The sequence below is a fragment of the Natrix helvetica genome, assembly GCF_964273705.1.
Source record: "Natrix helvetica genome assembly, chromosome: 6".
NCBI lineage: Eukaryota > Metazoa > Chordata > Lepidosauria > Squamata > Natricidae > Natrix > Natrix helvetica.
The window spans coordinates 30604880-30620899 of record NC_138553.1 but is presented as its reverse complement, the minus strand read 5'-3'; the positions used below and the strand labels follow the sequence as shown (position 1 = coordinate 30620899).

At 40.1% G+C, this 16020-nt stretch overlaps 2 protein-coding genes across 2 annotated transcripts; both read right to left on the bottom strand.

Annotated features, from left to right (window-relative positions):
* Positions 1-7410: 7410 nt before the first annotated feature.
* On the bottom strand, positions 7411-14620 carry MIEF1 (mitochondrial elongation factor 1). The gene is made up of 5 exons (XM_081957077.1): positions 14481-14620; positions 13055-13203; positions 12658-12838; positions 12080-12342; positions 7411-11484 (listed from the first exon to the last, which is right to left on the bottom strand). The coding sequence occupies exons 2-5, from the start codon at positions 13196-13198 to the stop codon at positions 10678-10680; spliced, it is 1395 nt and encodes a 464-aa protein (XP_081813203.1). The 5' UTR covers positions 13199-13203; positions 14481-14620; the 3' UTR covers positions 7411-10677.
* Positions 14621-14669: 49 nt separating this feature from the next.
* Positions 14670-15946, bottom strand: MIURF (mitochondrial elongation factor 1 upstream open reading frame; the record flags this gene model as incomplete). Its single annotated transcript, XM_081957078.1, has 2 exons — positions 15791-15946; positions 14670-14907 (listed from the first exon to the last, which is right to left on the bottom strand). Exon 2 carries the CDS (start codon positions 14880-14882, stop codon positions 14670-14672), a length of 213 nt encoding a protein of 70 aa, XP_081813204.1. The 5' UTR covers positions 14883-14907; positions 15791-15946.
* Between the last annotated feature and the right edge of the window lie 74 nt (positions 15947-16020).

The window sequence follows — 16020 nt, the reverse complement described above, 5'->3', positions numbered from 1 at the left end:
TAGTCAAGTAGGGTTCTCCCAGTTGCAATGTATGACTGAAAGTTGGACCATAAGAAAGGCTGAGCACCAAAGAATGGAGGCCTTTGAACTATGGTGCTGGAGAAGACATTTGCGAGTCCCTTGGACTGAAGGCTATCAAACCTGTCAGTCCTAAAGGAGATCAATCCTTACTGCTCTTTAGAAGGCCAGATGCTGAAGATGAAATTCAAATACTTTGGCCACCTAATGAAAAGGAAGGACTCACTGGATAAGAGCCTAATGCTGGGACAGATTGAGGGCAAAAGAAGGGGATGTCGAATGGCTGGATGGAGTCACCGAAGCAGTAGGCGTGAGCTTAAAAGAACTCCAGAGGATGGTAGCAGACAGGAAGTCCTGGAAGAACATTGTCCATGGGGTTGCGATGGGTCGGACACGACTTCGCAACTAACAACAAAAATATATCCAAATGTGCCTCCACTTTTGTTTCCTGATTCTTCCCTGCTTCAAAATAAACTTCCTAATGACATCTGGGGTAATTCTTTGTCATTTCCATAGATTTAATTTGTAATAAAATTCACAATTCTTTGACGGAGTTAACAGGATGAGTGATTGGAGAATTGCTATCTGAAAAGTGTGATAGTGAAGTTCAAAAACAATGAAAAAATAAACTTAAGTAGGTAAGGAGATGGGCAGCACTGTTTTTGAGGGCAGAATTAAAAAATGGGAAGAGATAATAAGAAACTGGATTTTCCTCTAAAATTTCTGGTTGTTTCTGGTGGTGCCTTAAGGCTTTATCATTTGAAATGTGCATTGCCATTTCCAGCTTTTCTGTAACATACCGTACATTTGTGGCAGGCTACAAGCCTATCTCCCTATATGTTAGAACTAAAAATGGGGCTGTACAAATGTGTTCAAGATCAGGATCAGGGAAAATCTGAAGTATATTTGTTCATAACAAAGTTTATAAATTCTGTTTCTGTTACCAGAAATAAAACCCTAAACTGAGCATATGCCCAAGGGGTACTTTCGTTTTTCAGTTTTTGATCTGCTTTTCTTGAGCTGTTTTAAATCTAGTTAGTCCCAGAATTCAAATGAAATACAAAAATAGCTAAATGAAATGTTAAAAGTTTGCTTATCCATATAATACTGATATCTATACTTGCAAAATAAAAAGGCTAAATCTATTTGTAATGTTTCCAGTATTTCTCATCTCTGTAATTCTTTGTTCCCCTTAATACAGTGACATTTTCATAAGTTATAAAAGAGGAAATGAATTGCTCAAGACCAGAAAGGGGAAAAACATTCAGTAGGTAGACAAACCAGAATCTATGTTTTTCATTAACAAAAAAGCAATTCCCTGTTTGCTTAAAAGATCAGACCTAAATTTATTTGTTGAAATAGGGCAACCTGTTACCTTAGTTATTTTGAAACAAACTCAGAAACTCAACTAGTTATGTAACCAAATGTTACAAGTTTATTATATATGTTGCTGAACAGTTTTAATTACCGTATATTCCTATAGTTTTTTAAACAAATTTTGTTTTGAGTATTTGAGAGAGTATGTATCTATATTGCATATGCTTGAAATTTTTTAAATACTTGGCACTTATGATCAAGTAGATTCTTAAAAGAAAAAATGATGAATTAGAGAAGTCACAGGTGTGCAGTGAGTACCCAATTTATTTTATCAGGGCAGGTATTGAAAAAAAAACAAATCATAATACAAGTTGTCTGCAGTGTTCAGATTTAAAAAAGATTTGTACAATAAGGGTGGCTACAATAGAATATTAAAAGAGTCTTAACAAATTCTATTCAGTTTTATCATTTGTTCTCCAAAAAAAGAATCTGCAAAAGTACATCAATAGAGGAAATTCATTTACCCTCACCACAAACAAAATTATTTTTAAACAACAGTAAGAAAAAGCATCTATGCAATTGCATGAGTGGGTAGCTATAGTGCAGTGATGGCGAACCTATGGCACGCGTGCCACAGGTGGCACGCGGAGCCATTTGTCAGGGCACGCGAGGTGCTGCCCTGTCAGCTGGCCAGCGCGCATGCGCGCGCTGTCCAGCTGAGTTCACCCTTTTTTAAAGCCATTTTTTGCCCTCCCCAGGCTCCAGAGGCTTTATAGGAGCTTGGGGAGGGCGAAAACAGCCTCCCCCCGCCCCCCCGACGCTCTCCGGAGGCGTCAGGGAAGCCTCCGGATGGTCCCTGAAGGCTTCGGAGCGCTCAAAACAATCCTCCTAGCAAACCAGAAGTGACTTCCGGTTTGCTCGGAGGGTCGTTTTGAGCACTTCGGAGGGTCATTTTGAGCACTCCAAAGGCTTCAGGGACCATCCGGAGGCTTCCCTGATGCCTCTGGAGGGTGTCCAGGGGGTGGGGGAAGCTGTTTTCACCCTCCCCAGGCTCCTATAATGCCTCTGGAGCCTGGGGAAGGTGAAAAAAGCATGTAAAAATGGGGTCACGCCTGTAGTGCATGCATGCGCGCTGGGGTTTTTGCATGTGAACCCATGAGCCTTTAACACATTCAACGTGAGATTGAGATCGCCCACAGCCCTGTCCCTGGAGGATGACTATACCAATGTCATCCAAATAAAGTTGTACCCTGATAGGGATAGTGCACAGATGGGCCGCTAGGACCACCACCACTTTAGTAAAAACTCAGGGGGCAGAAGAAAAGCCAAAACGTAATGCTCTGTATTGATAATGATGCGACTGGTAACAAAACGTAAGAATTGATGATGCTCCCTCAGGATGGGTATATGCAAGTACGCCTCCATGAGGTTGATTGAAGTAAGAAAATCGCTTTTGCGAATACCTTCCAAAATGGTGATTAAAGAATGCATTTTAAAACATCTGTACTTAACATAGTTATTTAATCGTTTCAAATCAAGAATGGCCTGCACCCCCCTGAGGACTTTGGTATTACAAATAAAACAGAATAGAATCCACGGCCTGCTTGGTCCGCAGGGACTTCCTGTATGGCTCTAATGTCCAGCAAGTGCTGGATGGCTGATTGCTTGAGAAGCCGCCTCTGGGGGTTGGTAGAAACAGGGCAACAAAGGAAAAACTTTGGGGGAGGGGAAACAAACTCTAGGGTCAGACTGAACCTGATCGTGGCCCTAACCCAGGCATCAGTAGTTGTAGCATCCCATTGGTCAGCAAAAAAACGTAACCTGCCTCCAATGGGGAACTGATCCTGAGAGGGATTATAATCTGCGGTAGTATCAGTTACCGCTCCCCCGAAAGGGATGCTTAGATTGGTTCCCTCTCTGTTGCCTATACTGTTGTTGTCTAGGCCGCTGAAAGAAACCCCCCTGTGGTCGAAAGCCTGAGGACAAGAACTCAGATTGTCAAGCATGACCCCCATATTCTTGGGGGCGAAAAGGCTGCCTCCTAGAATATGGTGATGAATGGAAGGACCCCTTTTGGGGATTGGAGGGAAGAATTTTGCCTTTATCCTTACTCTCAATGAATAGGGGAGTGAGAGAATCCCCGAATAGAGTCCCCCCCCCCCCACAAATACGGCTCAGATGTCGGGTGCCACTTATGTTTAACATCTGTTTGCTACTGCCATAGCCACAAAAGTCTGTGAGGCCACCGATGATGCAATTGCACTGGAGGCGAATTGGGTAGCGCTCAAAGTGGCATCCAAAGTGAATTGTACACAGCTACAATTTTATTCAAGTCCTGATGGGCTCTCGAATCGCCAACCGGGATTCGCTCTTGCAGCTGTTGCAGCCAGCAAAAAGGGAGAAGAATGATGCCGCAGTTGAGGCCCTCACCACCCAGGCAGCCGCCTGGTGACGCTGAAGGACCTGGTCTGCCTGCCTGTCCTCTGGCTTGAGGATATCCTCTTGCGCCCCTGGTAGTGTTAAGTGTACAGAGCGGCAACGGGGGGTCAATGGTAGGCCACAACAGCGCCTTGTCCAGAGTCTCGGCGATGTTACAGAAATGTCTATCATTGGCTGAAGGAACCGGGCCAGATGTAGGGGTAGACCACTGTCACTGTATTGTGTCCACAAACAGTTGAGGGGCTGGGATAGTATCAGTCTCCATCTTGTGTTCAGTAAACCAAACACTGGTAGACTGGGCCTGCGGAGGAGGGTCCTTCACTACTTGGTTACCCGTATGTGTTGCTCAAGGGACACCCAGCTGCGGGCCCAAGGTCTTTTCCTTCAGTCGAGCCGCAATGCCCTGCTTAGCCTCTGCTATGATGTCCTGAAACCCACTGAAACATAGCTGGCATAATAGATGGGGGGGTATATGGATGTTAAGGGGTTTACTGTCCCCTCTGGGCGCAAACCAGCCACACGATTGTCTAAGCTGCCCCAAAGACCTGACGTGTTGATGGGCAGCATGGGGCTGAAAGGACCTTGGCATACTTTCAGCTGTAATGGTATGGAGACCGGTTGGCTAGGTGCCCTTGCCACCATCTCAGGGTGACTGTGAGAGATCACTGGGGTCTCAGAGTGCTTGGTTTTGGAAGAGGCCTTATGGGCTTTCTTGGGCTTCGACCCCTTGCTGCCTGCAGAAGAGCTCCTACTGGCTCCGGCAGTCCCCTGAGAGATAGCAGCCTTGGGGGATGAAATGATGCCCTGGGCCACAGCAAGAAGGCCCTGGTCCGATTCATTCGTGTTCCTGCTGGCCTCTGGACTCACAAGCTCACCAGTTAAGTTGTTGCCAGCCATGCTAGCACCAAGTGCCTGGAACAAAATGGCTACCGTGACTTGGCTCTGCCCACCTTTTAAAATGGTGTTCGCACCCTTTTTAGCCTCCTGCCGGGCCTGTCAACGGCTCACCGACCGTGCTGCCGCTCTTGGCGGTCCGGTGCCTGGTCTGCCTGTCTCAGGAGCCTCCTTGTGGCTCCGTGGCCCCCAGACCCGTACTGAGCCTCCACGCCACCCTCCTAGGGCTCCCTGCTGGGCTGTCAGTTCAGGCGCAATTCTCCCGTGCTGCCCAGCCACAGCGCAGCGAAAGGGCTTCTCGCCGATTCCGGAAGCTGTCAAAAGCCTTGGAGATTAGTCACCTCAATTCACAGTCATTTGTCAGTTTGCTCTGAGGTAAAATAGTGAGAGGGAGAAGGATTTCTCTGCCTAAGCCAAGGATAGCAGGATTGAAGGCAGCAGCCCTGCTGGTAGTCGGGCATTAGAAGCCCTAATTCTGACAGTACTCACAGGCAGTTGGAACAGGAATTTCAGAAATATTCTAAAACTATCTCTAAGATGAAAGGATAACACGACTGTCCCAGAGTGGACTGAGTCGAAAACTGGGTGGTACCACTCATGGAGACGGGTTATATAGGGGGTTAATTAATTAGTAATCAGACTCAGTCCAATCAGAGTACGGACAGTGTCAACCCATGCATGGATGCTATTTCCACCCTTATTGAGAACAGGCTGTTTCCGGCCTCCAGAGAGCCTCCAAGGGAGCAGGGGAGGCCGTTTTCGCCCTCCTCAGGCTCCAAGAAAGCCATGCGCACATGCGGTGTGTGTGTGTGTGTGTGTGTGTGTGTGTGTGCGTACATCATGTGTGCAGCTGCAGACGCATGGCATGCGGGGCATTCAATTATGGGGGTGGGCATGCGAGCTTTAGCACCCGAGGCGAAAAAGGTTCACCCTCACTGTCATATACTGTAAAAGAGCTGGGGTGCAGAGTTAAGTGCGTTCCTAAAAGCAGTCAAAGTCAGCCCCTCCTGAATTCCATTGATCCTTATCTGATGCCAATTTAGTGTTAAGCTTTAATTGACCGGATTCTTGTGTATAGGCTTGAAGAATTATGCTACAATATAATAGATGATCCTAATTCTTTGCACCTGACATATACATAGACATAAGGGAATTTGTGTCACCAAAATTATGCATTAGCCTCATAACGTGAAATCGCTAAAGCTTGATTAAGCAATTTCTTCCAGGCCAAAGACTACGTATTAGGGCAATAGGATCAGAATCCAACAGTAGTTAGAAAGTTGCAAATCTGCATGTCAGGTCCACTGTGACATCAAGCCCTCCCTTTACTCCCTTCAAATAGTTTTTCAAACTAGACAAATTCACTGGCATTTTTGTTACTCAGGTAATTTTTCCTCTCCAAAAGGGGAAATTTTCAGATCTCATGTTTGAATAAAATATTTTTGACTTTATTTCTACAAACAGTATGGTCCACCTCTAGAATAATGCATAATTCCTATTAGTTTGTGAAGTAATTGCATTCTTGCTGTTATGGGGAAGTAGAAATTCAGACCCAGCTACTGGTTTTCTTAGTTTGACTTAACACATGGTGCAAGGAATTCCTTTTATGCAGCAGCCAATAACAGGCATACGTAGCTAACACTGAGTGTCAGAAATGAAGAGCAAGTTTGTAAAAATATTTCCATAGAAAAAAGAGCAATACCGGATGAACTATTTGAACTGATATGAAGAACAACTTTGGGAATAAAAATCAGAAAAGGAGGACAGAAAACACAGTAACTGAATTTTAACAGCACACTGCAGTTTTGTTATCATGACCTTTTCTCCACCATACCTTTCATTCTAATAATGGGTAGCAAAACAGAACCATCGTGTTTTCTATAACCTATCTCTCATAGTATATCTGGTAAAACTCAAGCAATATCCAGGACAATTCTTTGATTTACAATAATATGTACACCTACCTATACCTTTACCTGCGTGGAGGTATTTAGTTCCTTATTTCTATTTTGGATAAGATGATCTTTTTATGTCATAACAGTGCTTCTTGCATAAATTCTACCATATCAAAGATGATTTCCTATCATAGACATATGAATTGGGATAGCTGAAATAAAATTTTGGGTTGCAATTTGATATATCGGGTATCATACTTTTGTGCCATGTTTTTATTAGAACTTTTTAAAATGCAAAATATTCTAATTACAGGTAGTCCTTGACTAATGACCACAATTTGATCCCAACATTTCTGTTCTGAGACATTTGCTAAGTGTATTTTGCTTCATTTTACAAACTTCCTTGCCACAGATGTTAAGTGGATCACTGGAGTTAAGTTAGTAACACAATTCTTAAGTGAATCTGGCTTCCACACTGACTTTGTCAGGTCACAAAAGGTGATCACATGACCCTGGGACACTGAAGCTGTCATAAATATCAATCAGTTGATAAGTGTCTGAATTTTGATCGCGTGACCATGGGGATGTTGCAACGGTCATGTGAAAAATCGTTATGCCACTTTTTATAATTTAGAACGGTCCCTAGACAAATGGTCAGTAAGTCAAGTCCAAGTACAGAGATGCAGTTCTATGCTTAGTTCTAGACATAGCATTATAAAGGTGAAGGTTTACTCTGAGAACATTCTTCTTAGTATCATCGAGTGTTGCAAATGAAGAAAGTAATAAATTACATGATTATCTGATTGTATTTTCTCTTCATAAAAATAATGTAGAAAAGGCCCCAGCACATATTTAAAAAGAGCCACATGGTTGTGGAGGATTTTATTTCACAACTTTTATACAGTTACAGACCATTAGAATTCTCTCTCCAACCCTTATACATTTCAGCCTGCACAAATGTTACAAGTACTTCATCAAACCTGGGAGGTAAACAATGCCAAGTGAAGACAAATTTATTATTCAGCTAGCTGGTCATAATTGCAGTTCCTACTGATTGGTTTGACACCTATATTCAGGATGAGCAGACTAGGGCTCTTGGCTTGTGTCCATCAGCTGCTGTCATCGGCTTCCGACTTCCCAGTGATTTATAACGGCCATGTGTTGTACTTCATACTACTGAATCAATATCTCTGTTCTGATTGGTGTGCAGACTTTGAGCTGAAAACTAAATCTGCCAGTAGGAAGTTGTCACATACAATTTAAGTGAATACTTGTAAGTTTAAGAACACTAAGTTTTCAAATTGAATTTTCCAGGGAAATTCTTACAGCTGCCTCACACAATCTGATTCACTTATGATGCATATTAGTCAACAGAAAAGAAGAATAAACACATTTAATTCAGCTTGGATTTTGCACTGATGGCAGTGGCAATTTGTTGTATTATCAGCCTTATCATGAAATAGGCTTCAATACATTTTACATATTTCAAAGAAAAAGAATCCCAATTCATCATTGCTTTGTAGGAAATAACAGTTAAAAGACGCGAAAGTGAAGGGAAAAAAAATCAAAATAGCATCTTACTGTCACAAGGATAGTTGCTTAAAGCTACATACAGTATATACTCAACCTTATAACAATAAAAAAATTAATAAAATATTTTGCAATTTTTAAAAGTAATAGATAATTGGGAATGCAAGAGATACTGGATTCTTCCAATTCTTGCCTCAGATATGATTTGCTTTCCTGCTGTAAACAAACAGCAGGGTAAGAAACAAAAGGAAAAAGGGAGCAAATATGGCGAACAATGGGCATCATAGTAAAGTCTCTAACCACATAATGTCTGCATAGGTGTTCATCAACTCATGTAGCAGGAAGGTTGAGAATGGAGAGAAATGTATTCTGGAAACTATTATTCAGTAAAAAACAAAAATCAAAAAATTCCCAGGTTATAAATTGCCAAGTACTCAACAGATAACTTTCTGTCTTTGGCTACAACACTGAAATTTAAATTAGGCTAATACTGATTCCATTGCCACAATATATGCCCTCTGTAAAAGACAATCTTATCTCAAAATATAATGAAAGATGTTACAGAATTGGACCCTACACATTACAACTAAACTGAAGAGTATCTTAATAACGTAAGCACGAGGGTTATAGTTTGACAGTGATTTAAAAGAAGCATTTTGGGCCTTGCACAAACCTAGCAACTCTGTGCTAGTCATTAAATTCATTTTTTCAGACTTCCAAAATATGCCACTGCTTTATGGATTCCATTCATTAAAGTTACACAACTCTTTTAAGTAGCACTCTGAAAAAGAACTGGCTACTTTGAGTATCAGGTGATTCTTTGCAAACAAGGACCAAACCCCTTGTTTCAAAAATTTTCTGAAGCATATGTAGCCTTAGTAAGCACCACTTTCAACAGAAAGAATGTGGAAGATTATGTTCAATTCCCAAGACCTGCAAATTAATGAGATAATTCACTCTGCTATTTAATGTTGAGGGTGGATATTTGAAACAAGGTAACCCTCAGAATTACATATGTATTGTAGTAATACTTGTTATGCAGGTTTGACAGTTTCATCTCTTAAGAGTATCTCATCTTGTTCTTTTTCCCCTTGGGGGAAGATGGAAGAAGTACCAGATGATAGCAGCATTAACAAACCATATATTTCCAAGAGATTACACATTCACTATGCCATGCTTGTATCTGCAAAGCAAGAGATACAGCTACTGCAGCTCCTCCCTAAATGTTGTATCATTTCAAAGAATGAATAGAGATTAAGAAGAGGGTTATATAAGTTACGTAAGGAAGACCACATAGGAGAAAATGTGCTGATAGTTTCTTGAATACAATTGGATCAAACTGGTTAAATATATAGTATGCCATCTCCTTTAAATATAAACAGCATAATATATATTTTTCACTTAAAACTATTTTGCATTCCTCCAGTAGTGTCATTTCTTCTATTTGTCTGTGCCCAATAGTTTATAGACAAAACCTTCAGGAAGTATATGCCAGTGTCCATACCTTTGCCAGCTAGCCAATCATTTGAAGCTCAAGCACTAATGATATGCAGTATTCAGAATTGAAGAGGGCAATGGTGCTTCAAATTCAGACTGGGCATTTCTGACCATCAATAACAAGTGCAGCACATAAAGTTATGCCAACCAAAGCATAGTTGCCCTCTTCAGTTTTACATACAGTCACCTCTTAACTACTCTTTATGATTTTAAGGCACAACATTTTTTGAAGTGTCATAGCACTTATTCAAGAATCTTTATTTCAAGTATCCTGCTCTGTGCCTTAGTGATATTTTCTAATTTCTCAAATAATTAACACATGGACAAAGCAATGAATATGAAATTTCTCTTCTTACATTCCTCTGCATCAGTTAGCAATCTGCTCCCAGTTTTTCAAACAAGGGTGTATTGAAGACCTTGAATGTGCTTGTGCAGTGAAGGACTCCAATCTTGGCAAAGCAGCAAGTCCTAGACAATATGCACTCAGTTTTCAAAATACGGGGTTATCATCACTCTGAGTGTCACATAAATTTAAGCAGCATGCTTTTTTTAAAAAAAAAAAACCCCTCCTTTAGACAATATAAATACAGTCAATGTACAGATTCACAAATATATATCCTGCTACAAATGTTTTTCTTGAAGCTTTTCTGTCAAGCACTTTTTGAATAAAAAGGGGGGAAATAGTCACCAATCAATAGGAACAAACCTTATTATATTTGGGAGGTTCTTAAAATTGTTAGTGGCAATTCTACACTTTTGAAATAGGAGATAAGAATTTTCACTGTAGCAAAGTATAACGTATTACAGGAAAGAGAGCATATGTTGGGACCCCAGCAGTGGGTACATCAACAAGAACCTTATAGCAAATTGAGCAGATCTTCAAAGTTGCTTCTTCCTCCAGTTCCTTGAGTGTAGTGGAACTAGACCAGTAGCACCAAGAAATCTAAAGCCCCCCACTCCTATTTAATAACAATTAAAATGCAGAGGCAGACTTGCAAAATAACCAGGGCAAGATGTGCATAGGTCACTCAGAAGACAAATTGTCATGGCAAGTAGTTCTAACACTAACTCACACTTAAGGCAGCAATTACATTTGTAGCAGAAGTTCTGGTTCTGAAAGTGAACAGTACAGAGTATAGCCTAATTCATCTACTTCTTCAGCAGTAAGCTCTGAAAACAAGTTCACCTTGGCATTTAAAGCACACGGAAGAATTCCTTCTTCCAAATAGCCAATTAGTTTTCTCAATGCCTGAAGAAAACGGTCAGCTATTGCATCTTGTGACCAATCAGTTTCTTCTTGAGTCAGGTGTAATATTACATTGGTAAGCTGGCTGGCAGAAAGACGACACAGAACTGGGTTCAGTTTACATATAGCCTTGAGGATCTTAAGGCACAAAGAACGGCAACCAGAGTCATCTTGGTCCAAGGCCCGCAGGCGAGCTGTCTCTGCTGGCCGAAGGCTGAGTCGCCATAGATTATCATATTGGGCCAGTCGATGTGGCTTGGCTACCAATACAGAATCACCTAGTGTCACAGATGGTAAAAAGTCTATTAGAAGGTGCCTATCCCGTTCATACTGGACCTCCAAAGTTAGAGATTCTAAGGGTGCGACTGGACGGATCACATAATCTAGGAGAGATCCAATTGCTGGCCAATTGATGGAGCCAGCCACTACTTTCTCAAAGGTACCACATACAGACTTGGGTGAGAGATAAGCTCCCACAACACAGCGATCCCAATAACTGCTACCACGAGGAAAATATTCTGGGTTTTCCCGACGTACTAGGCAGAAGCCAGGGATGTTCATAATGGTTTCTTCACCTGGAATGCATGACCATAAATTCTGTTCTAGCACAAGAGGAACAATAAGTTGGATGTGATCTGCTGTCACAACCTAGCAGCAGAGAGAAATAAAAGAGAGTATTAAACATCTGAGGACTGGTCCTATCAACTATCGCATAGCTTACTTGCCTCCCTCCAAATGTTTGCATTTGAATTCTCATAATTAAAGGATATAATCCAACTAATGTGACCACCAACTTGGGAAAAGCTAGGCCAGAAGGAAGGCTGGGAATACTAAGAACACTTCGGTTACAGTATCAGTGATGTACAATACAGTATCCTCTTTAGCTATACTAAAGCCATAGAGGCAACTACAGCAAACATACAAAATAAGTAGGTATTATTTTTAATGACAATAGAAAAGTAGCACATATGGACACCATATGCTAGTCTAAAAATAATATGCTATACTGTAGTTAATCAATTTGAAAATATATTTTGCTGAGCAGATGTAGAAGAAAAAAGACACAGAATACAAAAATGTGGATAATGGCCCAAAAAGGGAGTCTTCTTCTTACACAAGATCAGATTAGACACACACACACAAATCAAGAGATAACCCTAAGAATATGATAGTGTGATAAATTATCTCTACCAACATTATTCTTGCTGAAGAACATTTAAAGCTTTTCCTCCATTTAATTTACCTGTAAGTCATCACAGAGGCTACCACTCAGATATATCTCACGCAGAGGCATGTCTGGGAACTTGGTACGGAGGAAGCTGCGTAATTCAGCACAGATATCCACAGCAGCTTGCTTGGCTTTGATCTGTTCTTCTACAGAGATAGCCACCTTTCTCCGATAATAAGCAAACAGTTTTTCTTGCAAGGACATCCGTAGGCGGGATTTCTTCAATTCCACCTGGCTTCTCTTAGCAGGTGATTTATGCTTCATAGGTTTGATGGAATCTGTTCAGGTAATACAACAGAGAAAAACTCAAAAAGAGCCAAACATTTCACTGCAAGTTTGCTTGTATAAATTGCCTGCACTGAAATTATTCTGTTCTGAACATGTATTTTTTAACAATAGGAAACAATAGGAACAAAAAAGCCTTAGCATAAGGTTTAAGGGAGAAAGACAATCCATGGGACAATCCAGAAGCAGACATCTTTTGTTATTTTAAAAAAAAATAATTAAGGGGAAATTACAAAGCCATGCTAAGATATTAAATATAGCATAAAGTCAGTTCAATATGTATATTCTTTCTTTAGACTATTTCTCACCTATTTCAAAATCTGAAGCATCTGTGGGCAGAGTCTGCAAAGAACGGCTAAGATTTGTCTTCATGTCTTGGTTCAGTAATCGTGATGATGACCCAAGCCAGCTTGGTTCCTCCCAGCTTCTCTTTCCTGACTGGCTTAAATGGGTGGGGCTGGCTGGAGCGCTGATTGCTCTGTCATACATCTGCAGAGAGTGAAAATAGAATATTGATTATATGATCTAGTGAGACTTAATTTCTCTATTCCTTACTGCAGTTTTTCCAACCTCAATAAATCTTGATATTTTTTTACCAACTGCATTATTTCTTTTAATCTTGTATTTTGTATTTTAAATGTTATGTCATATAGTATGCCTTATTTTAACTGTGACGCTTCTGACACAAATAAACACATTTCTTACCCGTTTGACAGCCAAGGTAGCAATCCCCAGCATAGCAGCACCTCCCACTCCCAGTACAAATCGAGCATTGGACAACACAAAATCAATAGCCGTGCCAATCCCATTGTCATCCTTCTTTCCCTTGCGCTCTCCAGCGCCTGCCATTGCTCCTACATAGGAAAAAAACCAAACAGCATGCTGTTCAAAATGTTCAGTTTGCCATTCAGTGCTTATTTGGTTTTAATTTCATGTACTTTTATTAAGATTAAATATTTGAAGCTAAGTTTATTTTAAATATATCACCTTAAACATGTTTTGTAATTCCAATTGTAAAAAACATAATCACAATGCTAGTTAACACAATATAAATCAGTAACTAAAAGCACAAACTTTAATACTAAAAATTTCACTTTTCATAAAATTAAAATGCAAACTCTATCTAGAAAAATGTTGAAAAGTCTAAATTGGGGTGTGTGGTACAAATCCATGTATAAGGCTATTGTCCAAGAATGGTCTCCAATTAGAACTGAATTCTATATCAGGTTTACTTTTTCAATTTGAAATTATTCTAGACATTAAAGCAATTTCCTCAATTTAGTCAGTCATTCTTCCAAAGAAGGAATCTAAGAAGGAAGCATATAAGATCATTACAGTCATTAATATATTCAAAGATCGTTCAATATAAACAACCAGAGTTTTAACTTGGGACCTTCCCATAATATTCAGTCAAAACAACCATCTTTGGGAAATACCAGGCTGGGTAAGATTGACTTGAAGTGAGATTTGTTCAAGACCAAACACCGAAACTCACTTTAGTTAATACCTGACATGTAAATAAGATCGTCTTTCACATTAATAAACTTAGAGCTATTATGAATAGAATCCCCCAATAGCAGAGACTAATTTTTTTTTAAAGTATTTCATGGTGAAAGGGAGTTTCTTAAAAAGGAGTTTTAAAGGAGTTTTTTAATTGCAAATATGTCAAGGAGGGGAAAATGTAGATGGAGGTTATACTTGCACAAAAAGATTTGTGAAGATCTGAGGAAAAAACAATGCATTTAGAAGTTAAAGAGATGAAACACCAAAAAAAAATATGCAGGTAGACTAGAACTGTAAAATTATGAACCGAGATTTCAATGGATGCCCCTTAGACAAATGGATTTCCAGAATTTAAGGAGTCAGTGTAAGAGTTGCCAGTACAGAAATCAAATTTGGATATAAATTTCTCCATCCTCTGTAAACATTATTTTGTAATAATTATTAGCATACATACTACATTCTTCATAATGCCAATTTCAAACATGCTAGAATTGTTTTATTATAAATAAAAATTAACTTCCACTTACTCAGATTAGCACTCAATATTCTAATTACTCAGGTTAGCTTTTTATCTGTACAAATAATGAATAATTAAAACAGCAAAATACATCCTCTCCATAAATTTTACCTGAAGCTTAATGCATCTGCAAAAAGGAAGGAGAAATGCTCCCAGAGATATATGTAGGATACTTTGGGAGATTTGTTTTTTACAGATTTGCAGCAGACTTCTGATATTGACCATCCAGTTCAAATTACTAAATAAATAAAGGAAAATAAAAGCAAAGAAATATATGACAAGAAAAAAAAAAAGAAATTCCTAAATAAGCCCTCCAAGTTGGCTTTGCAAAAAAGCCTGGCCTTTTTTAAGATGTCGCTCTTTATCTTCTGGAGATGTAAGTTGCTGGTTCTTGCGAAATTCTTTCCGGATCGAGCTCAGATAGAAATCACGATCAGTGTAGCGCAAGCCACGTCCCTGACGCAACAGCGCACGATAAAGATTTAGCACAGCTTCACGGCTCCACGTTGCCATGGAGGACGAGTTGAAGAACAGTCAACTAAAGATACATAAAACAGAGAAAATGAAGTAATCTTTTTTTTTTAGAATTTATACTTGTTATTTTATTCATTCTAAAAGAATGAGTAAAATAAATCTAGTCATAAAGAAATCCAGTAATCCATAGCACTAGTATTACTAGCACAGTATTAACTAATAAAGAAAATATAAGTTCATTACAAAATATTACCTTCATATACATAATAGGGACATTAATTTTATACTTGATCAACAGTACAATCTGCAATGCTTTCATTTCAAACACACAGGGATTTTTCGTCCACCAGTTTAGCTTTTACCTATTTAATAGTGTACCACTTCACCCGTGAAGTGTTTCAAATCTTTATATGAGTTCCAATTCCTTCTTCAGATATCACAACTTGTTGTATTTTATTGCTCGACATTTTGGAATCTGGGCAGAATCCTATTTTATTTAACTGACTTGCTCCCCAAAGGTGGTGTTTTTTGTTTTTTTTTACACCCGTGTTATGCGTAGTAATTTAGCAATCATTTTCTTCAATTAGAAAAGTATCTAGACTCGACTTAAACCTCCCATAACGGTAAGGAAATAGACGCCTATTTGTAAAAAAATACACGGACATATTTCCCCCAAAGTCGGTTATGAACTCCTCAAGCGAGACGAGTAATATGACAAAGCAGCCTGTGAGAGATATCTCCTTCCATAGAAGAATGGAGGTCACTCAAGAAAAAGAAGGACAGGTGCCTCATAAAGAAGCTGAAAGGCCATCAGGGAGGAAATATTTCCTCCTTCACCAATACCCTCCCACTCCGAACTGGGTCTCCGAACTGGGTCTCACACATGGGGAAAGTTAGGCAGGCCGCGGACGGGCGAGTGGGAGAGTTTTGGAGGCGCTGGGACTCACCCGTGAGAGGGCGGGGAATCCGTCAAATCGGCGGAGGCAATAAAAGAAACGGAGCCCTGGAGCAAATCGGCCGCGCTTCAGAGCTCTCAACCCCGCCTCTTCCCGTAACCGGCAAAGTTCCCAGGGTCAAACAACAGAATGGCCACTTTACTTCCGGGGCATGGGTCTTTTACCATAGAAATCTTCCTCTTCCGAAGGGAGGGAACGGCTCCGCAAAAAGTCTCAGCGGC